The sequence below is a fragment of the Haliotis asinina genome, chromosome 1, assembly GCF_037392515.1.
Source record: "Haliotis asinina isolate JCU_RB_2024 chromosome 1, JCU_Hal_asi_v2, whole genome shotgun sequence".
Taxonomy (NCBI): domain Eukaryota; kingdom Metazoa; phylum Mollusca; class Gastropoda; order Lepetellida; family Haliotidae; genus Haliotis; species Haliotis asinina.
Genome location: NC_090280.1, coordinates 4,965,122 through 4,987,486, shown reverse-complemented (window position 1 = coordinate 4,987,486; position 22,365 = coordinate 4,965,122). Strand labels below are relative to the sequence as shown.

General features: G+C 41.8%; 1 protein-coding gene across 4 annotated transcripts; it reads left to right on the top strand.

The window, feature by feature from the left end:
* The first annotated feature begins 1,654 nt into the window (after positions 1 to 1,654).
* On the top strand, positions 1,655 to 20,952 carry LOC137278892 (uncharacterized). 4 transcript variants are annotated; one of them, XM_067811424.1, is made up of 11 exons: positions 1,655 to 1,825; positions 7,556 to 7,624; positions 8,278 to 8,595; positions 9,416 to 9,463; positions 10,105 to 10,458; positions 12,484 to 12,516; positions 13,390 to 13,512; positions 14,676 to 14,700; positions 17,605 to 17,636; positions 18,285 to 18,350; positions 19,545 to 20,952. In XM_067811424.1, the coding sequence occupies exons 1-11, from the start codon at positions 1,786 to 1,788 to the stop codon at positions 19,607 to 19,609; spliced, it is 1,173 nt and encodes a 390-aa protein (XP_067667525.1). In that variant the 5' UTR covers positions 1,655 to 1,785; the 3' UTR covers positions 19,610 to 20,952. The 4 variants fall into 4 exon arrangements, with proteins under 4 accessions (XP_067667525.1, XP_067667711.1, XP_067667586.1 ...); XM_067811610.1 differs by having other exon boundaries at positions 1,694 to 1,825; positions 8,514 to 8,595; positions 18,285 to 18,354; positions 19,545 to 20,948; XM_067811485.1 differs by having other exon boundaries at positions 1,717 to 1,825; positions 18,285 to 18,354; positions 19,545 to 19,642.
* Positions 20,953 to 22,365: the final 1,413 nt, after the last annotated feature.

The following is a 22,365-nucleotide window of genomic DNA, read 5'->3' as shown; positions in this document are numbered from 1 at the left end:
TAACCGTAGTGGACGTAGCCAGTCGTTACAAGGAAGCCGAACCCTTGACCACGAAAGATTCTGCCCAGGTAGCCAGAGGATTCGAACGCATATACAAACGCAGTCCGCTGACGTGGCCAACAGAGCTGCAAGTTGACCCCGGACGGGAGTTCATGGGTGCCGTGTCACAACTGCTAGCCAAACACGATACAAAGGTCAGGCGTGGCACGGCCGGAGCCCATCGCAGCCAAGCCATAGTTGAGAGATTTAATAGGACTTTGGCTGAGCGCTTGTTCGGCCATCAGTATGCTAGGGAGATGGTCACCCCTGGAAAACGATCGACTGAATGGGTCACGAGGTTACCCAAGGTGGTGTCGGCAATCAACCATGAAATCACCCATCTCACCGGTAAGAAACCGGCAGACGCTATCAAACTAAAATCAATAGTTGCAGAGTCGGCCGCTCCATTGCATGGGAAGGAGAAACAGATACCAGATAGGGCCCTAGTGAGGTATCTATACCAGCCGGGGGAACACGAGGGTGATAGCCGTAAGCGGGCCACCGATCCTATATGGTCAGTCAAAACTTACAACATAGATAAAGTGGATATGAAAGCCGACGAACCTAACTTGTACTACTTGAGGGATGGGTCGGGTAGGGGGTTTGTAAGAGAAGAATTATTGATCGTACCGTACGGCACAGTGTTACCTCCAACACACGTTAAGTAGTAGGGGTAATAGTAGCAAGAGCTAAGGACCCAACCAAAGCCTTATTTAGTAAATAAGGCTTTGTAGAGACTTTTCTTGAAAGTGTTTTAAAACCCCCATTGTATATACTACTACAACCCTCTGCTCCGACACTTTGGAATTACTGCTTGTTTTGAATATTGATACGAAATTGTCTTGACATCACTGAATGTGATCGTAAAATATTATATTAACGTCAGTTGCAAAAATTTAACCCTTCCCTCACTGGCGGTTTTATCCACAAAGCTTTGAAGGGTCGCTGTGATTCTCGGTATGAACCGTGTGTTTTTGGCAAAACGGGTAGCACGGACAGCGCACGTACAGGGCACGGTTTGCGCGTGCGAAGCAAGTGTATTGCACTTGCAAGGCGAGGCGTTGCTTACCAGTTTCATCCCAGTTGATTTCACCAATGAATACCAACTATTGAACTTATATCTAAAGTATATATCTTCGGTCGGTTTACAACTTGGATATAACATGACCCGTGGGCATTATTGAAAAGTAAGCCCTCTTAGGGAAAAGAGGTCATGTTATATCTTACACTTTAGACCCTGTGAAAGTCCGGGATAGAACAGGCCTTCAGCAACCCATGCTTGCCATAAAAGGCGACGATGCTTGTCCTAAAAGGCGACTAACGGGATCGGGTGGTCAGGCTCGCTGACATGGTTGTCACATGTCATCGGTTCACCATTGAGGAAATTGATGCTTATGTTGTTGATCACTGAATTGTCTGGTCCAGACTCGATTATTTACTGACCGCCGCCATATAGCTGGAATATTGCTGAGTGCTGCGTAAAACTAAACCCACTCATTCACTTCCACACTTTACACATTGCACCTGGGTGAGGAATCGAACCGTAGGTCACTTAGGTGGGTCTTCCGTGTGGCTAACACGGAGATTTTACAAAATCACTCACAGAAGAGGAGAAAACTGTATACACACATGGTCTCGTCAGCCATGATGATACACTTCCTCTTTGATGTGAAGGCGACAGTGCATTTTTCCGCCCTGCTGAACAAGGATGTAGAACATCACACTAGATTCACTACATACTAGCCTATGTACAACGTTGTCGGGCGTATTGCTATTTCCGAGGAAGGTACGTCTGGTGATTTTGACTCAATCTTATTACAGTGTTTGCTGGAGGCGAAAAGGTGTGTGACGTTTGCGAGATTACAACATTTATGTGGAGACACAAATTGTCACTTGTGACTGTCTGAGAGAGAGAGAGAGAGAGAGAGAGAGAGAGAGAGAGAGAGAGGGAGGGAGAAAGAGAGAGGAGGGAGAAAGAGGAGAGAGTGAGAGTCAGAGACAGGAGCGAGAAAGAGAGATGGTACGGTAGTAGGTGGAGAATACGCAGTTGTGACATAGTATAACTGCAAACTGTCCTGTTATATCCCCCCTGTAATGTTAACGCGAGGTTGGGTGACAACAATAGGCAAACAAACATTTGGCCTGCCGACCCTCCTCTCTCCGGGTAGACGGGGAGTCCACTTGACCGCGGTCACGCTACGAGGCGCTTGTGTAACATATGGATATGAGACTCCGTCACACGGATGAGTAGTGGTGAACGTGAAATGAGATGGGTTAGTGTAGAGACGCATTCTTTGACCTGGCAAGGATCTGACCTTTCTAACTATGGTAGCTTGTCAGTACCATATCCTTACTCAGGGGTCCCATCACTGTGGTAAACGTTAGTCGACCTGCATGTCATGTCAACACTGACATCGCGTCAAGATGAAGTTGACACGGTATGGTAAACACTAGTCGACCTGTATGTCATGTAAAACTTAGTCCCACATGACGATGACACACAATGCTACACCTCATAGTTGAACGCGTGTTAAACGTCATTCACTCTTTGTGGTATCACTGCACGTTTATCATATCACGATAAAAGATGGTGCATGTTGTTACCCTGCCTGCTACTCCACATTAAGAGTGAAAACCCTGGTCGACTCAGTGTCGGAAAACTGTGTTTGAAAGGTGTCCACATTCATATTAAGCATGACATCTCACTCAAAATCTCCCTTACATGGTTGCGATGTCCTGAAACCTCGCAGATCAACATAACAATACAGTATTCGCGAACGTGTTCACTAATGTCTCGCCTCGCTTGTATTTTACATATCATCCTCACCGACTAATCACAATACCCTTGCTGTGTACGTTTAGATTGAATCATACAACATTTCCGGTTACGTTGTTATGCTTTCCTGTGTTTAATGTTTAGGTATATAGGCCGCCCTTTACCACGTATGCTATGGGTATATTATGTAGACTTTCAGGCGAGGGTGAGATGTAATAGTTCCATGTCGCATGAAACAAACGCAAAGCATGGGTCGTAAGTCGTATACAACGTATACTGGGTCATTAAATCAATCCTCACACATTTGTGTGACTTTTATAGTCGTGTGCATGGTAATCGCGACTGAATTAAATCTCGCGTTCCTACCCTTGTCTCCATCCGCAATGTAAACATTTCAGCATATTGCTGCATAAGAAAGGTTAACGTGTGAGACGAGCCTGTGCTTGAATAGCTGAAACAATGGTCACCTTTGTGCACGTAGACATTAGGCTGCTGGCCATGGGGATTGGGCTGCACAAGACTGCATGGAGACCTATTTTGTTCACAGACGAATCCAGATACTGTCTGATACTTTCTGATAGACAAGGTGAGAAGGAGACAGTGTCTAACGTCTAGCAGACGTTTACAATGTTGAACATGGCAGATAGCGCAGTGGCTCCATCATCTGAATCAGCTAATGCGGTAGAACCGGTAGAAACATTAATGTAAATGGCGCCGTGACCGGAATTCGTTGCATGGATCCTTGTCCACGCCGAGCCTTATACAGGAGCTATCGGAAATGGTTTCATCCTTGTCCACGCCGGGCCTTATACAGGAGCTATCGGAAATGGTTTCATCCTTGTCCACGCCGTGCCTTATACAGGAGCTATCGGAAATGGTTTCATCCTTGTCCACGCCGTGCCTTATACAGGAGCTATCAGAAATGGTTTCATCCTTGTCCACGCCGGGCCTTATACAGGAGCTATCGGAAATGGTTTCATCCTTGTCCACGCCGGGCCTTATACAGGAGCTATCGGAAATGGTTTCATCCTTGTCCACGCCGGGCCTTATACAGGAGCTATCAGAAATGGTTTCATCCTTGTCCACGCCGGGCCTTATACAGGAGCTATCGGAAATGGTTTCATCCTTGTCCACGCCAGGCCTTATACAGGAGCTATCGGAAATGGTTTCATCCTTGTCCACGCCGGGCCGTATACAGGAGCTATCAGAAATGGTTTCATCCTTGTCCACGCCGGGCCTTATACAGGAGCTATCGGAAATGGTTTCATCCTTGTCCACGCCGGGCCTTATACAGGAGCTATCAGAAATGGTTTCATCCTTGTCCACGCCGGGCCTTATACAGGAGCTATCAGAAATGGTTTCATCCTTGTCCACGCCGGGCCTTATACAGGAGCTATCAGAAATGGTTTCATCCTTCATCCCAAGGACTGTGTTGATGCCTGGCAGATGTGGAAATGTAATACGGAATGTGTTGATGCCAGGCAGTTGTGGAAATGTAATACGGACTGTGTTGATGCCTGGCAGTTGTGGAAATGTAATACGGACTGTGTTGATGCCTGGCAGTTGTGGAAATGTAATACGGACTGTGTTGATGCCTGGCAGTTGTGGAAATGTAATACAGACTGTGTTGATGCCTGGCAGTTGTGGAAATGTAATAAGGACTGTGTTGATGCCTGGGAGTTGTGGAAATGTAATAAGGACTGTGTTGATGCCTGGGAGTTGTGGAAATGTAATAAGGACTGTGTTGATGCCTGGGAGTTGTGGAAATATAATCAGGACTGTGTTGATGCAATGGCAGTTGTGGAAATGTAATACGGACTGTGTTGATGCCTGGCAGTTGTGGAAATGTAATACGGACTGTGTTGATGCCTGGCAGATGTGGAAATGTAATAAGGACTGTGTTGATGCCTGGGAGTTGTGGAAATGTAATAAGGACTGTGTTGATGCCTGGGAGTTGTGGAAATGTAATAAGGACTGTGTTGATGCCTGGGAGTTGTGGAAATATAATCAGGACTGTGTTGATGCAATGGCAGTTGTGGAAATGTAATACGGACTGTGTTGATGCCTGGCAGTTGTGGAAATGTAATACGGACTGTGTTGATGCCTGGCAGATGTGGAAATGTAATAAGGACTGTGTTGATGCCTGGCAGTTGTGGAAATGTAATACAGACTGTGTTGATGCCTGGCAGTTGTGGAAATGTAATAAGGACTGTGTTGATGCCTGGCAGTTGTGGAAATGTAATAAGGACTGTGTTGATGCCCGGGAGTTGTGGAAATGTAATACGGACTGTGTTGATGCCTGGCAGTTGTGGAAATGTAATACGGACTGTGTTGATGCCTGGCAGTTGTGGAAATGTAATACGGACTGTGTTGATGCCTGGCAGTTGTGGAAATGTAATACGGACTGTGTTGCTGCCTGACAGATGTGGAAACGTAATACGGACTGTGTTGATGCCTGGCAGATGTGGAAATGTAATACGGACTGTGTTGATGCCTGGCAGTTGTGGAAATGTAATAAGGACTGTGTTGATGTCTGGCAGATGCGGAAATGTAATACCGACTGTGTTGATGCCTGGCAGATGTGGAAATGTAATAAGGACTGTGTTGATGCCTGGCAGTTGTGGAAATGTAATACGGACTGTGTTGATGCCTGGCAGTTGTGGAAATGTAATAAGGACTGTGTTGATGCCTGGCAGGCGATATTAATGTCGTTCGGGCTGTTAGCATTTTCTGGTATCTCACACTAGCATAATGGCATTAGAATAAACAGAATTTAATGTTTCTGGATCCAAGCACCACCTCAGAAAGTTAGAATCCGTCTCCATGTGTCTCCACACTTGTGATGCTGATCATCCATCTGGGAGTCATTCCAGATTCAACCATGTCCATGGGCGCCCATATTGTTTCTATCAGAAAAGCTTGCAACTAAACTAAACTACTTTAAACATGAGTGGAGTACGCCACGATCTTGGCATTACAACCAGCAAAACGTTGATGTACTACCTAGTACTTGAAACTTGACACTTGCAATTCACCGTCCGCCAACATGTCATCCAAATCGATTCTGAAATTTCACAGAATTCAGAACTCGACTGCTCAATATATCTCCCGTTGTTCCCGCTGTGACCATACCGCTCCTTTGGTGCAGTCACTTCAGTGGCTTCGCATCTCTGCAAGCATCACCTTCAAACTCCTCGCCCTCACTCACGACTGTCTCTACAATAAACTCATTAAGTGGATTGTCTTACGCGCCTTCGCTTTCGTCAGCCCACAATTTTGGAGTTCGCTTCTCCCAAACCTCAGAAATGCACCCATTAGAGACGCCATTAAATCACAACTTAAGACTCGCCTATTTCTTTATGTGTACAAGTAGATAATCATTCTCTGTGTTATGTATATACACTGTATGGTCCAGTTTTGATTATTACTGTATTTGTGAAACTGAACATCGGTAAGGTGAATATTAGGCACTTTAGAAATGCAGATTCTGGGAATATTTATTACAATGATAGGTCGATGGTCATTTCAGTTACTCAACGCAAGTCCGACAACAACAGTTTACAGACGGACGTCACATACCGTTAGTATGACCATAACAAAAACAAGTCTGAACTGTGTACCTGCTCGGTAATAAGGGGCCACTGGAACTGCACCCGGTTGTGCCAGATTCTGATGCATTTTGAAAGAGTGTTACTTAGGGGAATAAAGTTCGCTCTACCCCAATGTGTTTTGTAATCAAGTATAGGTTTGCCCTGAACTAATAAAGCACGAGGACGGTAGAAAGGCAGAAAAAGAAAAGACGATGTCGGGATCTAAGCTAAGAATCCTCGCACAGGGCAAAATGACGTGCTGTTCCTTGGACGTGTCTACCGCACTACGGCAAGATTAACCTTACCAAACGAAACAGATGATAAACAGTTTGATGACGGTTTATCTTCTTCAAATTATTTATTATTGCATCTGTGAATAATGTAAACAACATGGTGCAATATGACCGTCGCATTTCTATACCAACCTAAGATTACACCTCCAGATGAAGCTGAATAGTCCTCTCTCCTACCCAGAGTTCCATGCGACCAGCCAGCATGTAGACTGGTACTCTGCCTATGCTACGCTCAGCAAGCTGACTACACAAAGCTTGTAGTGCAGCGATAGCGCAGCGCGGAATAGGGCAGAGGAATCAGTCTAGCCAGCATGCCATGCCATCGCTGCGCTGGAGTGTGTGAGTAATCAAGTGACATTCAACGATTGCATTGTGGGAATTTAAACACTGCGAACGTTGCCGTGTCGATGGAAAATTGTAAGTCGAATTATGAGACGTTTTATCCGTCGGAAAACATAGACGCAATGTTTGGACCACCAGTGATGTTAGCTGAGCGACGCGACTGCAAACCCAGAAGCGGGATATAACGGAGTATTTTACTGTAGGACACGTGAGGCGATGACAAATGACATGCACAATGACGTCGATTTCATTGTGACGTAATGCAAACTTGCTCGATTACGAGGTTGCAGACTAGAATGGCGCAATAACGCCATTGTGACGCCATATTTTCGTCTGATAAAGTACTGTTGGCGCCTTTGATCTTTCACCAAAGCATCATAGAAAAGGAACTACATAACAAAAATGTATTTTCGAATTGTTGAAAACAAGGAATACATCTCTCCAAGGAGCCTTAGTTTCAGTTGTAAGCAGACTTTACACAGTAATCATGTGAAACATGATTCAATATGTTGCAGCGAGCACCCCGGGGATGTGGATTGCGAATCTTGCAGCTTTCTGTCTCGTGCTTGTGCGTCAGTCATACAGTGAGTACGGATTTTTGCAGATCGTCAAATCCGTGGCATGAAAGAATCGTGGGTTTGTTGGGAGGGTGTCGTGGGTTGTCACGCGGGGGTAATGGTTTGATAGAGAAGACGTCGGGGATTTTGGTGGGAGGGAGAGGGCTGATAGCGAGGGTGTCGGGGGTTGTGTCGGGGGGGAGAGAGTTCTGGTGGGAAGGTAAAAGCTGATAGCGAGGGTGTCGACGGTTGTGTCGGGAGGGTGAGGGCTGATAGCGATGCGGTCGAGGGTTCTGGTGGCACGGTGAGGGCCGATAGCGAGGCTGTCGGGGCTTCTGGCGAGGGGGTCGGGGGTTGACAGCGAGGGGTGCTGTACAATTTACTGTCGCATGATATGTAGAATGAAAACCGATAATATTTCATTGAAGAGCGAGGATCTCATTAGGTTTTGAGATGCACCCATGTCATTTCAGTGTGTGTGTGTATGTGTTTTCTATTTTCGAACATTGACACAAACGTATTGATTTTGTCTTTCGCTTCTAAGTATATCTACAAACAGTAATGTAGTAACAACTGGTGACAAAGGGGATTCAGTTTTTGTGTAAAGATAAATCGATAAGCTTTGTGTTTTTGCAGCAGTAGTAGATTAGTAACAGTAATTGTGTGGTGTCTTTCTTCAGGTGAACTTCATCTGGAAGGCACCAGATACGAGTATGACGGTTCAAACTGGATGTATTTGCATTGTTCAAAATACGGATGGGGACCCGAGTTATTGTATTATTGGAAACTGAACAACACCATAGTATTTAAGACAGTGTTTTTTCGGGCCCTCGTCATAGATTCCTCCTTTACGAATTATGTACGTGTGTTCACAAGCTGGAATGAGCACTATGTATACATCCAAGAATCTTCACAGATGCCTGACAGTTATAAATGGAAATGTGGTGATGATGATGAGGGTACCTACAGCGACTGGAGCAACGAAATCTGTCTGTCAGGTATGTATCCTGGAGAAATTTCCTTTGTGTCATGTGGTGTCATTATTTTGGACACCACTTTCTCAGTTAAATACAGATTATAGTGTTTTTTGTTGGGTTCAGCCCTATCCATGACTCGAACCCGCACCCTAACCTAGAGCCGCCAACACACGAAGTCAGCCATCTAACCAGCTCAGCCACCGCAACTGGTAGTCTAGACCACTGACTGTGTGTAACTTTGCAATTTTTTCACAGTACTCGCCGTCAAAAGCTATGACTACAAAATTCCATTAAGAAAGTGGTCAGTTAGTGTCATATTTAGGGTTAGACTTTCCCAGGAAAGCATCAGTCAAGTCTTGATGAGAGATCAGACTTATTTTGTTATTTATTAGGGTATATAGATGAGGGAATGAAAGAATGTGCGTTAACGCGTTCATAAGTTTCGGTTCCTTCGTTTATAATTTACTCAGGTTTCCTTTAACAAAGGATGAAATAAGCAACTCATTTTATTTGTTGTTGATATCCCAGCAAATTACTCTACAATAGCTATAGCTAGGAATCCGAATTTATAGGGTCTACGGGTGAATGAGTGTGTGAGTTTAGTTTAATGCCGCACTGAGTAATATTCCAGCTGTATAGTGGCTGTCTGTAAATATTCGAGTTTGGACCAGACAATCCAGTGATCAACACCACGAGCATCGATCTTTCCTTGTGCGAAAAGCATGGATTACTGAAGACCAATGTTAACCCAGATCTTCACAGGTCGAATTCACTTAGATGGTAAAACCTTGGGGCATGAGGAAATATCTCATCTCTGGTCATAGTCTACTTCCTGCTACAGGTGACACGCCCAGTGGAGGAGGGACAGAAGCTTTGATGACCGTCAGCGGTACGTTACATTACCTGTCTCAGTCATTCACACAACGGTACGTAAGTCCCAAACAGTTGAAGTCAGATTAAATCTTTCACTTTTTTTAGTCGTAGAATATGTGTAATTTTAAATTGTGGCTAATCTTGCATACGGTCGCCAGCAGCTGAGGGGATAGTGTAAATCCAACTAGGAACCATGCAGGTAGCTGAGGTACTGTAAGTCCCCATGGTCCCTAGTATGGTGATCTACCTTCGGTTGTTGGCGATCTATGTCCTGTTTTTATATTGTACTGTCCAAATAGTGATAATATTAGCTTTTACGTTTCTACGCTAGTTTTAAATACTAACTGTGATAGTCTAGTGGTTTTACTGTCCTTCGTCGAGAGGTTCTTCATAATATGCCTAGTATATATTCCTTATGTACGTATGTTCTCGTCACAATATGACTGCAATATTGCCGACGTGACGTTAAATGATAACTCACTCACTCACTCATTCACGCAACCTTCATTCATTGGTCAAAGATTCTTAGCTTAAAAGACACTGACAAATACTTAACAAATACTATCTCTGAAAACATTTGGATAAGAAAACTAGATCGGAGCCGTGGCAGATGTACATAATATGTATAAGTACTAATTACCTCCTTTATTCATTCAGGGAACCTAACATTCACAGTCAAGCCGTCGACAGGTATTGTCGAGGGAAGCAACTTCACAATGAGCTGTGTTTTGGATGCTGAGAATGCCACTCTCCTGTCGCAGGCGGAGGACTTCGAAATGGTCTGGATCCGAAATGATACCATGTTTGCGGTGACGTTTCAAAACGGAACACTTCTGATGTTGGATCCTCACTATGGAAATAGAACGACAGTTGTCAGTCACACCGTCAGCGTCAACAGCAGTGAGCACAGCGTCACACTGGTTGCACGACCTCACCTGCAGTCCACGTGGACATGCCGTAATCATCTGATAGATCAGCCTAGCAACTCTTTCGACATTGTTATTGAAACTGGTAAGTTTGCGTGTGTGCGTGTGAGTGTGCGTGTGCGTGTGCGTGTGAGTATGCGTGTGCGTGTGTCTGCTTGTATTTGTTTGGATTAATGCCATATCTATAGCACTAGCTCACTGAAATACTAGTGCCACATTTTAACAGCGATAACCCATTCTCGCATGCAGCCAGCCTGCCTAATCTCCATGGTATACTAATACTAGTGGAGATTTATCGGAAGTATAGCCTGGACATTGTCTGGAATGACATACAGTAGGCTATTCGTACTTTAACACCTTCAAGCTTCCTACCGGGAACTACCATCTCCTGATGTTTGTTAGAATGACGTGGCCGGTGATCGAAGGCTTTAGTCCAGAAGACGTGAGCTGGTAGACGGAACGCCTGCTGCTCCGTAGATCGTCTGCTGCATCTGCAGGTAGATAGAACGTCTGCTGCATCTGCAGGTATATAGAACGTCATCTGGTGGATGGAACGTCTGCTAGATAGATAGAACGTCTGCTGGTGAATAGAGGGTTTTCCGATAGATAGAACGTCAGCTGGTGGATAGAAAGACTTCTTGTAGATAGAACTTCTGCTGGTAGATAGGACGTCTGCTAGTAGATGGAACGTCTGCTGGTAGATAGAACGTTAGGTGGTAGATTTCATTCAAAGCGAAGGTGTTATTTCAGTTATCTCCCTTGTTAGGTGACTGGAGTATGACATGAAAATTTCAGGTTTACAATTTTCAGTCAGTAATATGGAATTTGACCCTGGAAAGCCTTGTCATGCACAAGTGCAAGAAAATTATCGGAAAAATGATCTATGGTGAATTATCGACCTGCCTGAAAAGCCTCATTCATAATGACATCTCATGCACGTGTAGGAGGCTCTCACGTTGTGCACGTGCTTTCCATGCATTGTGTTTGCGTGTGATGATAACCTGAAATGACACACAAGGTGAATGTCATTATAACGTTCCTGAATGGGTTTTCTCTCTACCAGACTTCAAAGTCCAGGTTCCCGTACTTGTTTTGAAGCATATACATGTATATACGAGGGGTGTCCCAAAAGTGATCGGAGTCACCTGGACAATTATAAAAATGCAACTGTTTTTATGGTTATTTTTCTACATATCATCTGTCAGTCTCAAACCAGTTGTTTTTGCCGTGTTCCTCACCATTCTCATTTTTTTTTTACTTCTTTCTCTCTTGGTATCGCCCAAAACGCAAACTCGGCGATAAATGCATCATTAACTTCAGGAAACAAAATACGAAAGAAACATTTTGTGTGTTTGAGATACGCAGATGTCCTCTAGAATCAAAAGAGGACATTAAAGTGTATACAAATGCAATTTGAAGCTACAATCGCTTGTTAAAGTGACTCCCTATGGTGTTTACTGACAGAGCTTGTTTTGTAGCCACTACCCACCCCAACTTTCAGATGACGTAATCAAAAGTACATAACCTATTCTGCTGTTTTCACTTATTCAGGCATGATGCCAAGGGTTCAAACAAACTACACTGAATGGTGTAAATGGTGTAAACAGTGTCAACTTGAATGTCTGGAAAACCTGTTCTTGAAAGATTAAAATGGACGTGTCCTTTAAAACAGCCTCGTCTAAACATAAACCAAGCAAAACAATCTTTGAATGATGATTATGACGTGAAGTCATCCATACTATGCTGAACATATTTTATATCTTATTACCTGAGCTATGCCATCATTCAAGAGGTACCAAATGGCAGATTATTTTTCACTTTCTGCAATGTTTACAGAAATATTACAACCCAATGTGTTGTGATGACAAATATCTCGGTAACCACGTTAACAACATATGTGAAAATCTGAATATTCCTTTGCCAATAATTCCTTCAAAAGAAAATGGAAGCTTTTGTAATATTGGACATCGAGAATATAGTGAGGCCTGCCACTTTGGGGACACCCCTCCTAGGTCAAACTGCATTTTCAGCCCGCGAGCCAGGTACCGTCATACGAAAAGGTTGAATGAGAAAAAATATCCCAAACCTAATTTTGTTTTTATTCACCCAGGTGCTTCTGTGACCACGGTTTCCCCTATTGCAGGTACGTTGAAGAGGTTATGAATGCTAAAATGGCGTCCAGTGTGTGTGTCTGTTGGTGCGAATGGGGCGTGTGGTAGACAAGCACGCGTTGATGAAAAACAACTCATGATCGGGACACCATTTTATACCAGCTATCATATCATGGATAGGTTCTGTCATATATGAAGGACAACCTGAGTTCCTATCACAAAAAGTAGTAAAGCGCAGTGAGGTGAGATAGACCAGGCCTGTTATTTATAATACAGCCGAACTGAGTTCCGTTACTATCCATTGTAAAGGGATTTTGTGAGCACCCTATACATTTAGATTTTAGTCATCTGACCAAAAAGACTGGTTTGATAGATTAACTATAGCATATTTACACTTTAACCTTTAGTCCTGTACTGCGTGGTGGCAACGTGGGACAGACAGAATCACCAGTCCACGCCAGTGTGATGACATTTGCTCACGCCGTGTTACCCAATGGAGAAGCATACAACGTATTTATTTTACCGCCATGTTAAATGTACAAAATATGTCATCTGTTCCTCGACTGGATTTTGGGATCAGATCACTGCATCGGTGAAATATATTGTGACAAGCTTAAATCTGTTATAAATATAGTTAATCATGTTTAAGCTGAGCGTGCAGACAATTGAATGTATACAATGGTTGAATCAAAGCTGTGAAAGTCAGTAAAATAAATGTGTACACAGTGAACTCAAATGCGCCGCATGTGCGATATTATGACGTCAGACCAGTGTTAGCAGAAGTGTTTTCGCCGGAGAGTTAGGCGGTTACCGTGGCAACGGGTAATATTGTTTCCACTTGTCACCTTCATGACCAATGAAATTAAAGTATTTTACATGTAGGTAAATGGAACATCGTGTTACAGGCTCACCTGATACCGACAACAACATCCTGTACATCGCCATTGGTTGCAGCGTTGGTGTAGTCGTACTCGCTGCCGTCATCCTTGTGGCTGTCCTGAAAAGGAGGAAGTCAAACACACTAGAAGGTAAAACAAAATGAATGATTAAGTGGCCGAAGAGATAAGTAGAATGGACAACTACAACAATTTAAACAAAAAGCAAAAACACCCCCAAAAGATTTAGACCAGGTGTGTACCACACCGGGTACACACATGCCTTGACAGAATGGATATGTACAAACATTTCATGCCTGATTCCAGTTGCAGTTTGAAGGCAATGCCGTTTTAATCCTCATACGCTTCACCAATCATAGATGCTCGTACAATAAACACGTTATTCACCTTTACAATTTGTGCATTAATACACATATGGTGTTATATATTGTTGTGCTTACAGTACAAGTGCTGTCAAACAAAACATGTTTTTTCATGATATCCAACGCTCATTGCCAGGTGTGTACATTTTTTGTACGTCAGTTTTCATTGTCCTCCCAAAACGGTAGGTAAGTCCCAAGAACGTTCAAAGTAAATTTTGTTCAACCATACTTTTTAGTCGTAGTATTTTTGTTCTTTTAAATTCCGGCTAAATCTTCCTATCATCGCCAGTGTGTGAAGGGATGGTGTGAATCCAGGTAGGGTCCATGCAGGCAGCAAAGATACTGTAAGTCCCCATGGCCCCTCGCATGGTGATCTACCTTCAGCTGCTGGTGATGTATACAGCCCGTGTTTTATCTTGTCTTGTCCAAATAGATCTATCAGTTTTACCGTTCCACGCTACATTTATTGGTAACTGTGATATTCTAGTTGTTTTGCTGTCCTTTGACGACAGGTTTTTACAATATGCACATATCCCATTTCAATTTCAAATCTGTTCTCGTCGCGATATGGCTGAAATATTGTCGATGTGACGTTAAATATGAACTCACTCACTCACTCACTCACTCACTTGTACGTCAGTTTAGTTTTGGCCCATAAACGCTGCCCCCTTGACTATGACCCTTTGTGAGTACCTGCATGTTCACGCTGGTGAGCTATAACTCATACAACTGTTCATCTGGATACAGCACAAAAATTAAATTAAATTTAAAAAATGTTGTCATCTCGATAAACTGACTCATTATACGCAGTGGGTCTCAATAAACAGATGTCTTCTCTATCAAAATATGGACACAATCTCCATAGCGTGCCCTCTGTGTTTATCACCCTGCCATCTACAGGGACATATCAAAGTGTGTTTATCTTATCTCCAGAATCAAAGACAGACGTGGCTGAAAGGTAATCACACGCTGTTGTTAAAGGGGCACTGATGCGGAGCAATTTCCGTGGACTGGTGTAAACTTTTGTTATTGTTTTTCTCCCGTGAGTACCCGGATGATATCCCAGAATTCGTGACTGGTTCGTGACCTCTACTGCGCATTCCGTAAGCGCAATTGATAGTTTAATTATAGACAGATCAACTTAGGTGAAGTCATTTTTACTTCATAACAAATGTATTATGAAAACAAATGAAACACTTTGAAGGTTAATCATCTGCCAGTGGTAGAAATGGTAAAAAACTATTCGGACGGAAAAATAACGAAGCCAATGTACGTCTCTATATTTTGTCTCATAACCCTAATTAGTTTATTGTCATATTTGTATGATTCTGAAAATTAATAAAAGAACACACGATCTGCTTATACTAATAGTAAATTTCTAACATAACAGCAACATTTATACATTGTATAGATTGCCAATGTGGATCCTATTTCACACACATACGCGATCTAGTGTGTGTTTTCTGTCATACAGATTCTGCTGAATGCTACAACAAATAAATTAAAACAAAATGCAAATAATGAATGTAAACAGACTAATTGTATAGCAACAGTGTCAGGCTACTACCTTGTTCAGGAATGTATCCATCAATATCCACGTAAAAGAAATCGTATTCCATTCATCTGCAGCTGGTAAATAATCCTGCTCTGTGTCGCGTGTCTTACAACTGTCTAGTTTGCGAAAAAGTAACACATCGTTTCACGTCTTTCGTTGGTGAAAACCAGATAAACCTCTCATTGGTCTCCCAAGATAGCACACCTGGCAACTAACTGTATGATGTCCACTATTCTAAGTAATTTCCAATAATGAGCAATCAATCAATCAACGCAAGGGTGGTTAATTCTTTGAAGGGACGATGTTGTTTTTGCACTCACCCTTTACGACAGGGTGTAGTCATCTACACACACTGCCTTTTGACAAATCCGCTAGAAGATAAAAGTAATTAATCAATCAGTGTGTTATCGGTTAATCCTTTGATCGATGTTTGTTTTTTGTAACTCAGCTGATAAACCCTCTTGCATCACTTACATGCACATATTACATAACATACAATACATCTGCCATTACAGACCTTAATTTATAATGTTGAGTATTCACTCCAGACAGGAGAAATGCCAAATGGGAACCTTTGTTGTGTAACCGAAGTGGTGTTACTACTAATTATACCTGTTATAAGTTCATTAATTGACCATCCAGAGAATGATGACAAATAACACGTGTAGGTTTACACCATCAAACGCGGGTTACAGCAAGGAAGATGTAATCTCTGTGTCGCATGCAGCCTGAAAACACTTATGGGCCGAAACTGTTTTGAGGATACCAACGGAATTTCGTTACATAAGGAATACACACAGGCATTTGCTGTGTACTTGGGTAAATAGGTGAAATAAGGGTTTTTTTACGTACGAAAATTTTCAGATTTCTCTACCAAAGGCAAAGTCATCGTTTTTTGTTTATGAATTCAAATAAATCAACTGTGTGTTTTTATTATCATAAATAATAAACCATTGTAGCTACCATAGCTACCAAAATTTACGTATGATATTTGCTAGCACAGCTGAACCAACACTCAAAACTACCTATATATATAAAGCTTTGCAATCTTCCGTACTGAAACAAATGGCTTGCTACGTGCCTGTAGACATCATATTTTCATGTAACATGATTAAATATCGAGGTTAAAAACACAGAAATAGGATCAAATTGGATCAGTAACTATATCATCCAAGCATCCGATAAGAACTACACTGCTGGTTACGATCAGACAAGGAATACCATGGATATTTTTAAACAAATGTCATATGATGGCATCCGGCCTCCTGACTGTTTAGGTGAAGAAATTCTGCTAATATGGACAGGAGCCCAGTTCCTTTCACGGTCGAAGGAGCGGGCGCTGACCAATTTGCAGTTTGGTTTCGTAATTCGACCGTTGGCGAGAAACATTATTCGCTCCGCATCAGTGCCCCTTTAAGACAATACGCTGAGGATGATATTCATCTAAATACCAGCATCCATATTAAACCATTGCCTTTGCTCATTCTGTTCTTCATTGTCCCAGGATCAGCTTGGTTCAAGGTGAATATGATTAGGAAATATAGTCAAGCGGTCTGTTACAGTGTCTATTCCCATAATCTAGTAGTTCCATTATATGTTACTGTATGATTGTGTACTAAACACAGATCTTTGGTATGGACAAAACTCTGTCACTTACAGACCGCCACCATACAGCATGGATATTGCTGGTATATACGTATTTATCTTTCCTCACGCATTAATGTCGTTTTCTGATTGACTAAGTGCTCTTCCATTATCTTGAAGGTTCCACACTTATATGCAAGGTAGTTTTCAGTGTACTCCGCTGCCAGTGGCAACTTATTCGTAATACTTCTTTAACTCGAATAACACTGAATCACGCATGATGCACGGAAATTACCGATGTTTTGCGAATGCAAATCGATGGAAGGGAGATAACTCTAAAACTGCTTTCTTGTGTCTGGTTCCTTGGGGCGCATGGTATAATGATATACCCTCGATGTTTGTTTATGTTCCAAGTGAACAATTTATAATATACTCCCATGATACTGCCTGTCATTGACCTCATGGAAGTGCAAGCATACTCTCCGAAAGTGTTATTCAACATTAACAAGTTGACATCCGTAAATGTTGCTTTTCTTATGCCTTCCCTTTCTAAATGTCCTTCAAAGATTTGAGCATAGAATAATTACAACGATAGTTATTGCTGCCACGCCATACTTGGTACATTAAGGATTGTATATAAGGTAATATTTAGAAAGTGTGACCTTTCTCTTTTGCTTGTTAACTTAAAACTGAATGTAATCAAATGAATATTTTTCATTTAAGCTCAACTGGATCGAATCGAAAAGACAAAATAGGTAAGTCAGACATAATGCTAAATGGAGAACGATCGATGAAGACTTTGTAAGAATACACCGATCTGTTTGGTAGAACAGGCTCTATACCCGTCAGTTATTCCGATTCTGGTTTGTATTCAAGCAGTCGAGTCCAAAGGCACATCTTACAATTCGCTGGGTTATCGGCCATTTTCGCTGATTTGGTTTTACATAAAACTGCGTGTCATATAAATAAACTTCAAGATATCAAAATGACGACGCTACAGAGAAATAATCATAAACGTAGGACAAGGTAGGACCAAGTCTTCATTTCGAGACAAACGTACGTTCGACCAGAACAGTGTTTGATATACGTTTTGGGTATAATTGGCACATCGTTACTAAGTTGTGCAGCAGGTGCGCGGCGAAAGGGTCAGCTAGCATGCTTGTTCACGTCATCTACAACAGAGAGCAATAAGGGGAAAACTATTAATAATGTTTTATGGCGGTTACACCGAAGTTTCTAAATATACTACTGCATGTAGTCATGATACAGTCGGAATGGTAAAATTGAATCTAGAGATTTGTAATGAATGTGTGGAGGACTTTGCCTTTCAGTCACCCGTGGGTAGTTTTGGGTAATTGTGGTCCTGCTGTCACTGTCATTGTTTCTCACCCTTCTTGTTGCAGAAATGGAGGACAATATTCTCTATGAATCAAGTACGATGGACAAAGGCCAAGTCGGCGATGAAATAAGTTGGTACATGTTCGATGTTTGGACGCGCTGTTTGATAAAGACTTGCAGTCTAGTTACTGATCTGTTGAAGTTCCATGATATACCAGAATAAAGACCAATGGATCAAATCAAGATTCACTATTATCTTGTATTCCTAGACTACTCCATAATGAAACATACATGCGCATGCATGACAAGTTCTTGTTTATTGCACAGAGAGACGTTTTGGCCTACCGTCTTACTCCATACTCAATTATACACTCATTATTGACGCACCATATTCTAGAATGTCGATCAAAGAATTATTTCAGAAGAACACCATCATTTCACTGTTGTGAGATAAAGGCATTTCCTGTGATATTTCGTCACCGGTTCGGTACCAGGAGAGTGAAGAGATTTTGCGAAAGGGGGCTAGCAATTGCTAGCAAATATTAATAATTCGGTAGTCACAATGTAGCAGAGTAATTAATAGGTATTGATCTACTGGCATTAATGTGACATCGTGTTTGGTAGATACGTGTATTATGTAACCATATGTTGGATATCTGCTGGCTTTAATGTGACCTTGAGTTGTGTGTCTACTGGCATTAATGCGACCTATTGTTTGTTATCTACTGACATCCACGTGACCTTATGTTCGACATCTACTTGCATTAATGTCACCTTGTCTTTGGTATCTACTGGTATTCATTTGACCTTGTGTTTGGTATCTACTAGCATTAATGTGACCCTGTGTTTGGTATTAGCTGCCATTAATGCGTTTGGTATCTACTGGTGTTATTGTGGCCTTAGGTTTGGTGTATGCTAGCATGAATGTGGCCTTGTGTTTTGCATCTACTGGTATTAATGTGGCCTTACGTTTGGATTCTACTGGCATAAACGTGATATTGTATTTGGTATTTGCTGTTATTAAAGTGGGTGTCTAACACAACACTAAACACAGGCCGTCATGAAGGAATACATATTGGTTTGCAGACTTGCCTTCCCTCCTTGTGCATATGCACTTAAGTGTTAAATGTTTATAACACGAGAAAAAGAGACCTCGCTATTCACCCTTACAAAATTCCATGTTTTGCGAAAAAGGATTACTTGCCTTTTATGGTTGTTTCTTTGTCTCTAGATATATGTGATTCTTGTGTCTGCATTGTGTGCTCGTTTCACTATTGGTCTGTGTTTATTATCCGTGTGTTTATGGATAATGTCGTGTGTTTCAGTGACGGTGGAGAATGACCTATATGTCGGCGCAGATGAAGCCGACCCTGCGGTAACTGCTCTATGACCATCAGGACATCTTTAGGAAAACTATATTTCTATGTTATGAAATACCTTAGTAAAGTTTTCACATTGTTTGAGAACTGGTTACTCGGTGCAGATCGACCCCAGGGACTGGACCTAGATACCGGATCTTTTCTCCATGGATCTGTCCCCCATAGAGACAGTGGGAGCAGTGGAAGTGGCAGCCACCGACGCAGACTCGATAAAGACAGTTAGCTCCTAGTTGCTCTCTAGTGGCGAGACTTAGATTCTTGTCTTTGTCTCCTTTACAGTGACAATATGTCAGTGTGGCCATAGATGAGAGAATGTTTTTCACTACTTCATGGAGTGTCCTTTGTAAGCGAATCAAATGCATAATCTGGTATAATCTTTAGAAAATATTTTTAACAGTAGAAAGCTGATTGGTATTAATCTTACCTTTTATGACAATGCAGGTCTCACGATGACTGAAAACAAGAAGGGTTTTAATGTGTACATGTCTATAATCTCTCAAACAAAACAAACGTTTTCTCAGTTAAAATCTGTTGTACATATCCTAGGGTTTGTCTGTCACTATTATCGGGAGAGGGCTTTTCTTAGTTCGATAACTTGTACTCAGTCATTTTCAACACCTTGAAATTCACACGACAATCGTCACATATACTTTAAATAGTATACTTCTCGTATTAGACTCTCTGCAGCGTGCAAGGTGTTAATGTAACGTATTAATGTCCTGTTGTCAAAAGTGACTATGAATTATTTCCTAACAATCTTGTTTCAAACTGGAATCAAAACTGGAGATTTGAAACATCATCGCATACAAGAATGAAATGACATTAGAAAACTGAAATTATATGGCTCACTGAATTATTTATTCACTGGTTTACTTCCCAAAAGACATGTCATGTACAATGCAGAGGGGCAGATACAGAACGGAATATCAGTAAACAGGCTTCATCCGCCTATGTAATTGCTCATCCTAAACAAAAGATTCACACATGAGCTTATCAATACATTTGTGGAAATACAGAAAATGCGCAGACAAACCTTACCTCACACATAAATGTCGTTTTACTTATTGGCTAAACATACTTCAATTATTTTTAATGTACCTCACATACAAGCGAGGTACATTTCTACGTACCCGCTGCCAATGGCAACTCATTCGGTACTTCATGTAGTACTTTATCTAGAATAACATTGAAATCACGCTTGATGCACGCAAATTACCAATGTTTTGAGAATGCAAATCGGTGGAAGGGACATAGCCCTGAATCTGTTTTTCATGTGTCGTGTACAAAATCTAGTGATGAGTACGAAAAGATTTGCCTCTCTTTCCAATAAATAAATCTTGACAAAACGTTCAAATGAAGTCCCTGTGAATATCTAGAAGGACAATTACACCGCGGCGACTCTACTGAACAAATGCTGCGGGAAAAAACACCAAGATGCCAGATTTATCACATCACACAGGTAGGCTGATGTGCACGATCCCATACATATATATATATCGAACACCTCAATGTTCGTTTTGAACTGTACAGTGTATGTATGTATGTATATATGGGAGAGAGAGAGAGAGAGAGAGAGAAAGAGCGTAATCAGATAGTATATCACTTACAGTGAGTGTATACGGCAAAGATCGATCTGTCGCCGCTTAAAACAGAACGTAATCAGATATTATTTTTGTATAAGTATTCGTCAAATCTGAATTCATCATGTAGAGGAAAGGATGCACTAGATAGAGTATTTCACATGGGTCCCTGCATGCTATTGCAACAAAATTATCTGTCATTTTCATATTTTTAACATTTGTACCTATCAGGTTTTATTATAACACAAAAGTGCATAGAGTTATTCAACAGACTACTGATTGTTGACTACAAGTGTTATAATGAGATGTCTGTCCATCTTATTTTAGATATATTGCTCTCATAGTATTATGTTCTAGGGTCCGTTCATTCTTGTTTTAAGAGTAGTCAGTCTTTGTCTATTTCAGTATGAATATTTTACCTCCTTGATCTTCATTCAGTGGTCTAGGAAAACAAATACCAATGTCTTGAGCATGCACCAAGGCGTGGATGTGTGCGCCATATAAATATCCAGTACTAGCAAAAAGGACTGTAGCCTGGATGATCGTGTTTGGCAGCTTGACCTAACTGAGGGTCACTTGGATTTCTGTCCTCCTTCCCCCCCCCCCCCCCCCCCCCCGCCCATCACTACGAACCGAGATCAGGATGTACCAATCCAAGGGCACCGAGAACAATAGGGAGTCTGACAACAGTGTACTTGTGATGCAAGCGAGAGATTTCAAAGGCGAGGTCCGCATATTTAGCATGTTTTCCCTTAATCCTGCCAATCAAAAGGGACAGAAAATTCAATAAAGGCATTGGCTTTAGCAAAAAGGCCGGGTTTGTTGCTTGGAATTCGGTTACATGTGTTGTTCGGTTACAAACAGCTACAAACATATTCTCCTGGTATTGTCACAATTGTACAATCGACTCTGCGTTTAGCAAGAGATTTCTTCTTGGTACGGAAACAGTGGTTCTGGCACTGCTTCAATAACATCAATGATATACTTCATGTTGATGTTTATTTTGGACAGCTATGGAGAAGTTATTTCTGATTATAGGACCTAGAGGTTGACAGCAGTATGATGCATCGTAGCAGGTCTGCGATTTACATTGCGAGTTTCAGATCCAGGTTCTTCAAAGCGTTTCTGTAATTGAAAAATGATGGAAAAATGGGAAATGGTGTTAATTCCTAAACTTCGGAATATTG

Coding starts and splice junctions, on each gene's coding strand:
- LOC137278892 (XM_067811424.1), top strand. CDS start 1,786: ATGTACAACGTTGTCGGGCGTATTGCTATTTCCGAGGAAG. Junction 10,459..12,483: donor CGACATTGTTATTGAAACTG/GTAAGTTTGCGT, acceptor TTATTCACCCAG/GTGCTTCTGTGACCACGGTT. Junction 18,351..19,544: donor CCAAGTCGGCGATGAAATAA/GTTGGTACATGT, acceptor CGTGTGTTTCAG/TGACGGTGGAGAATGACCTA.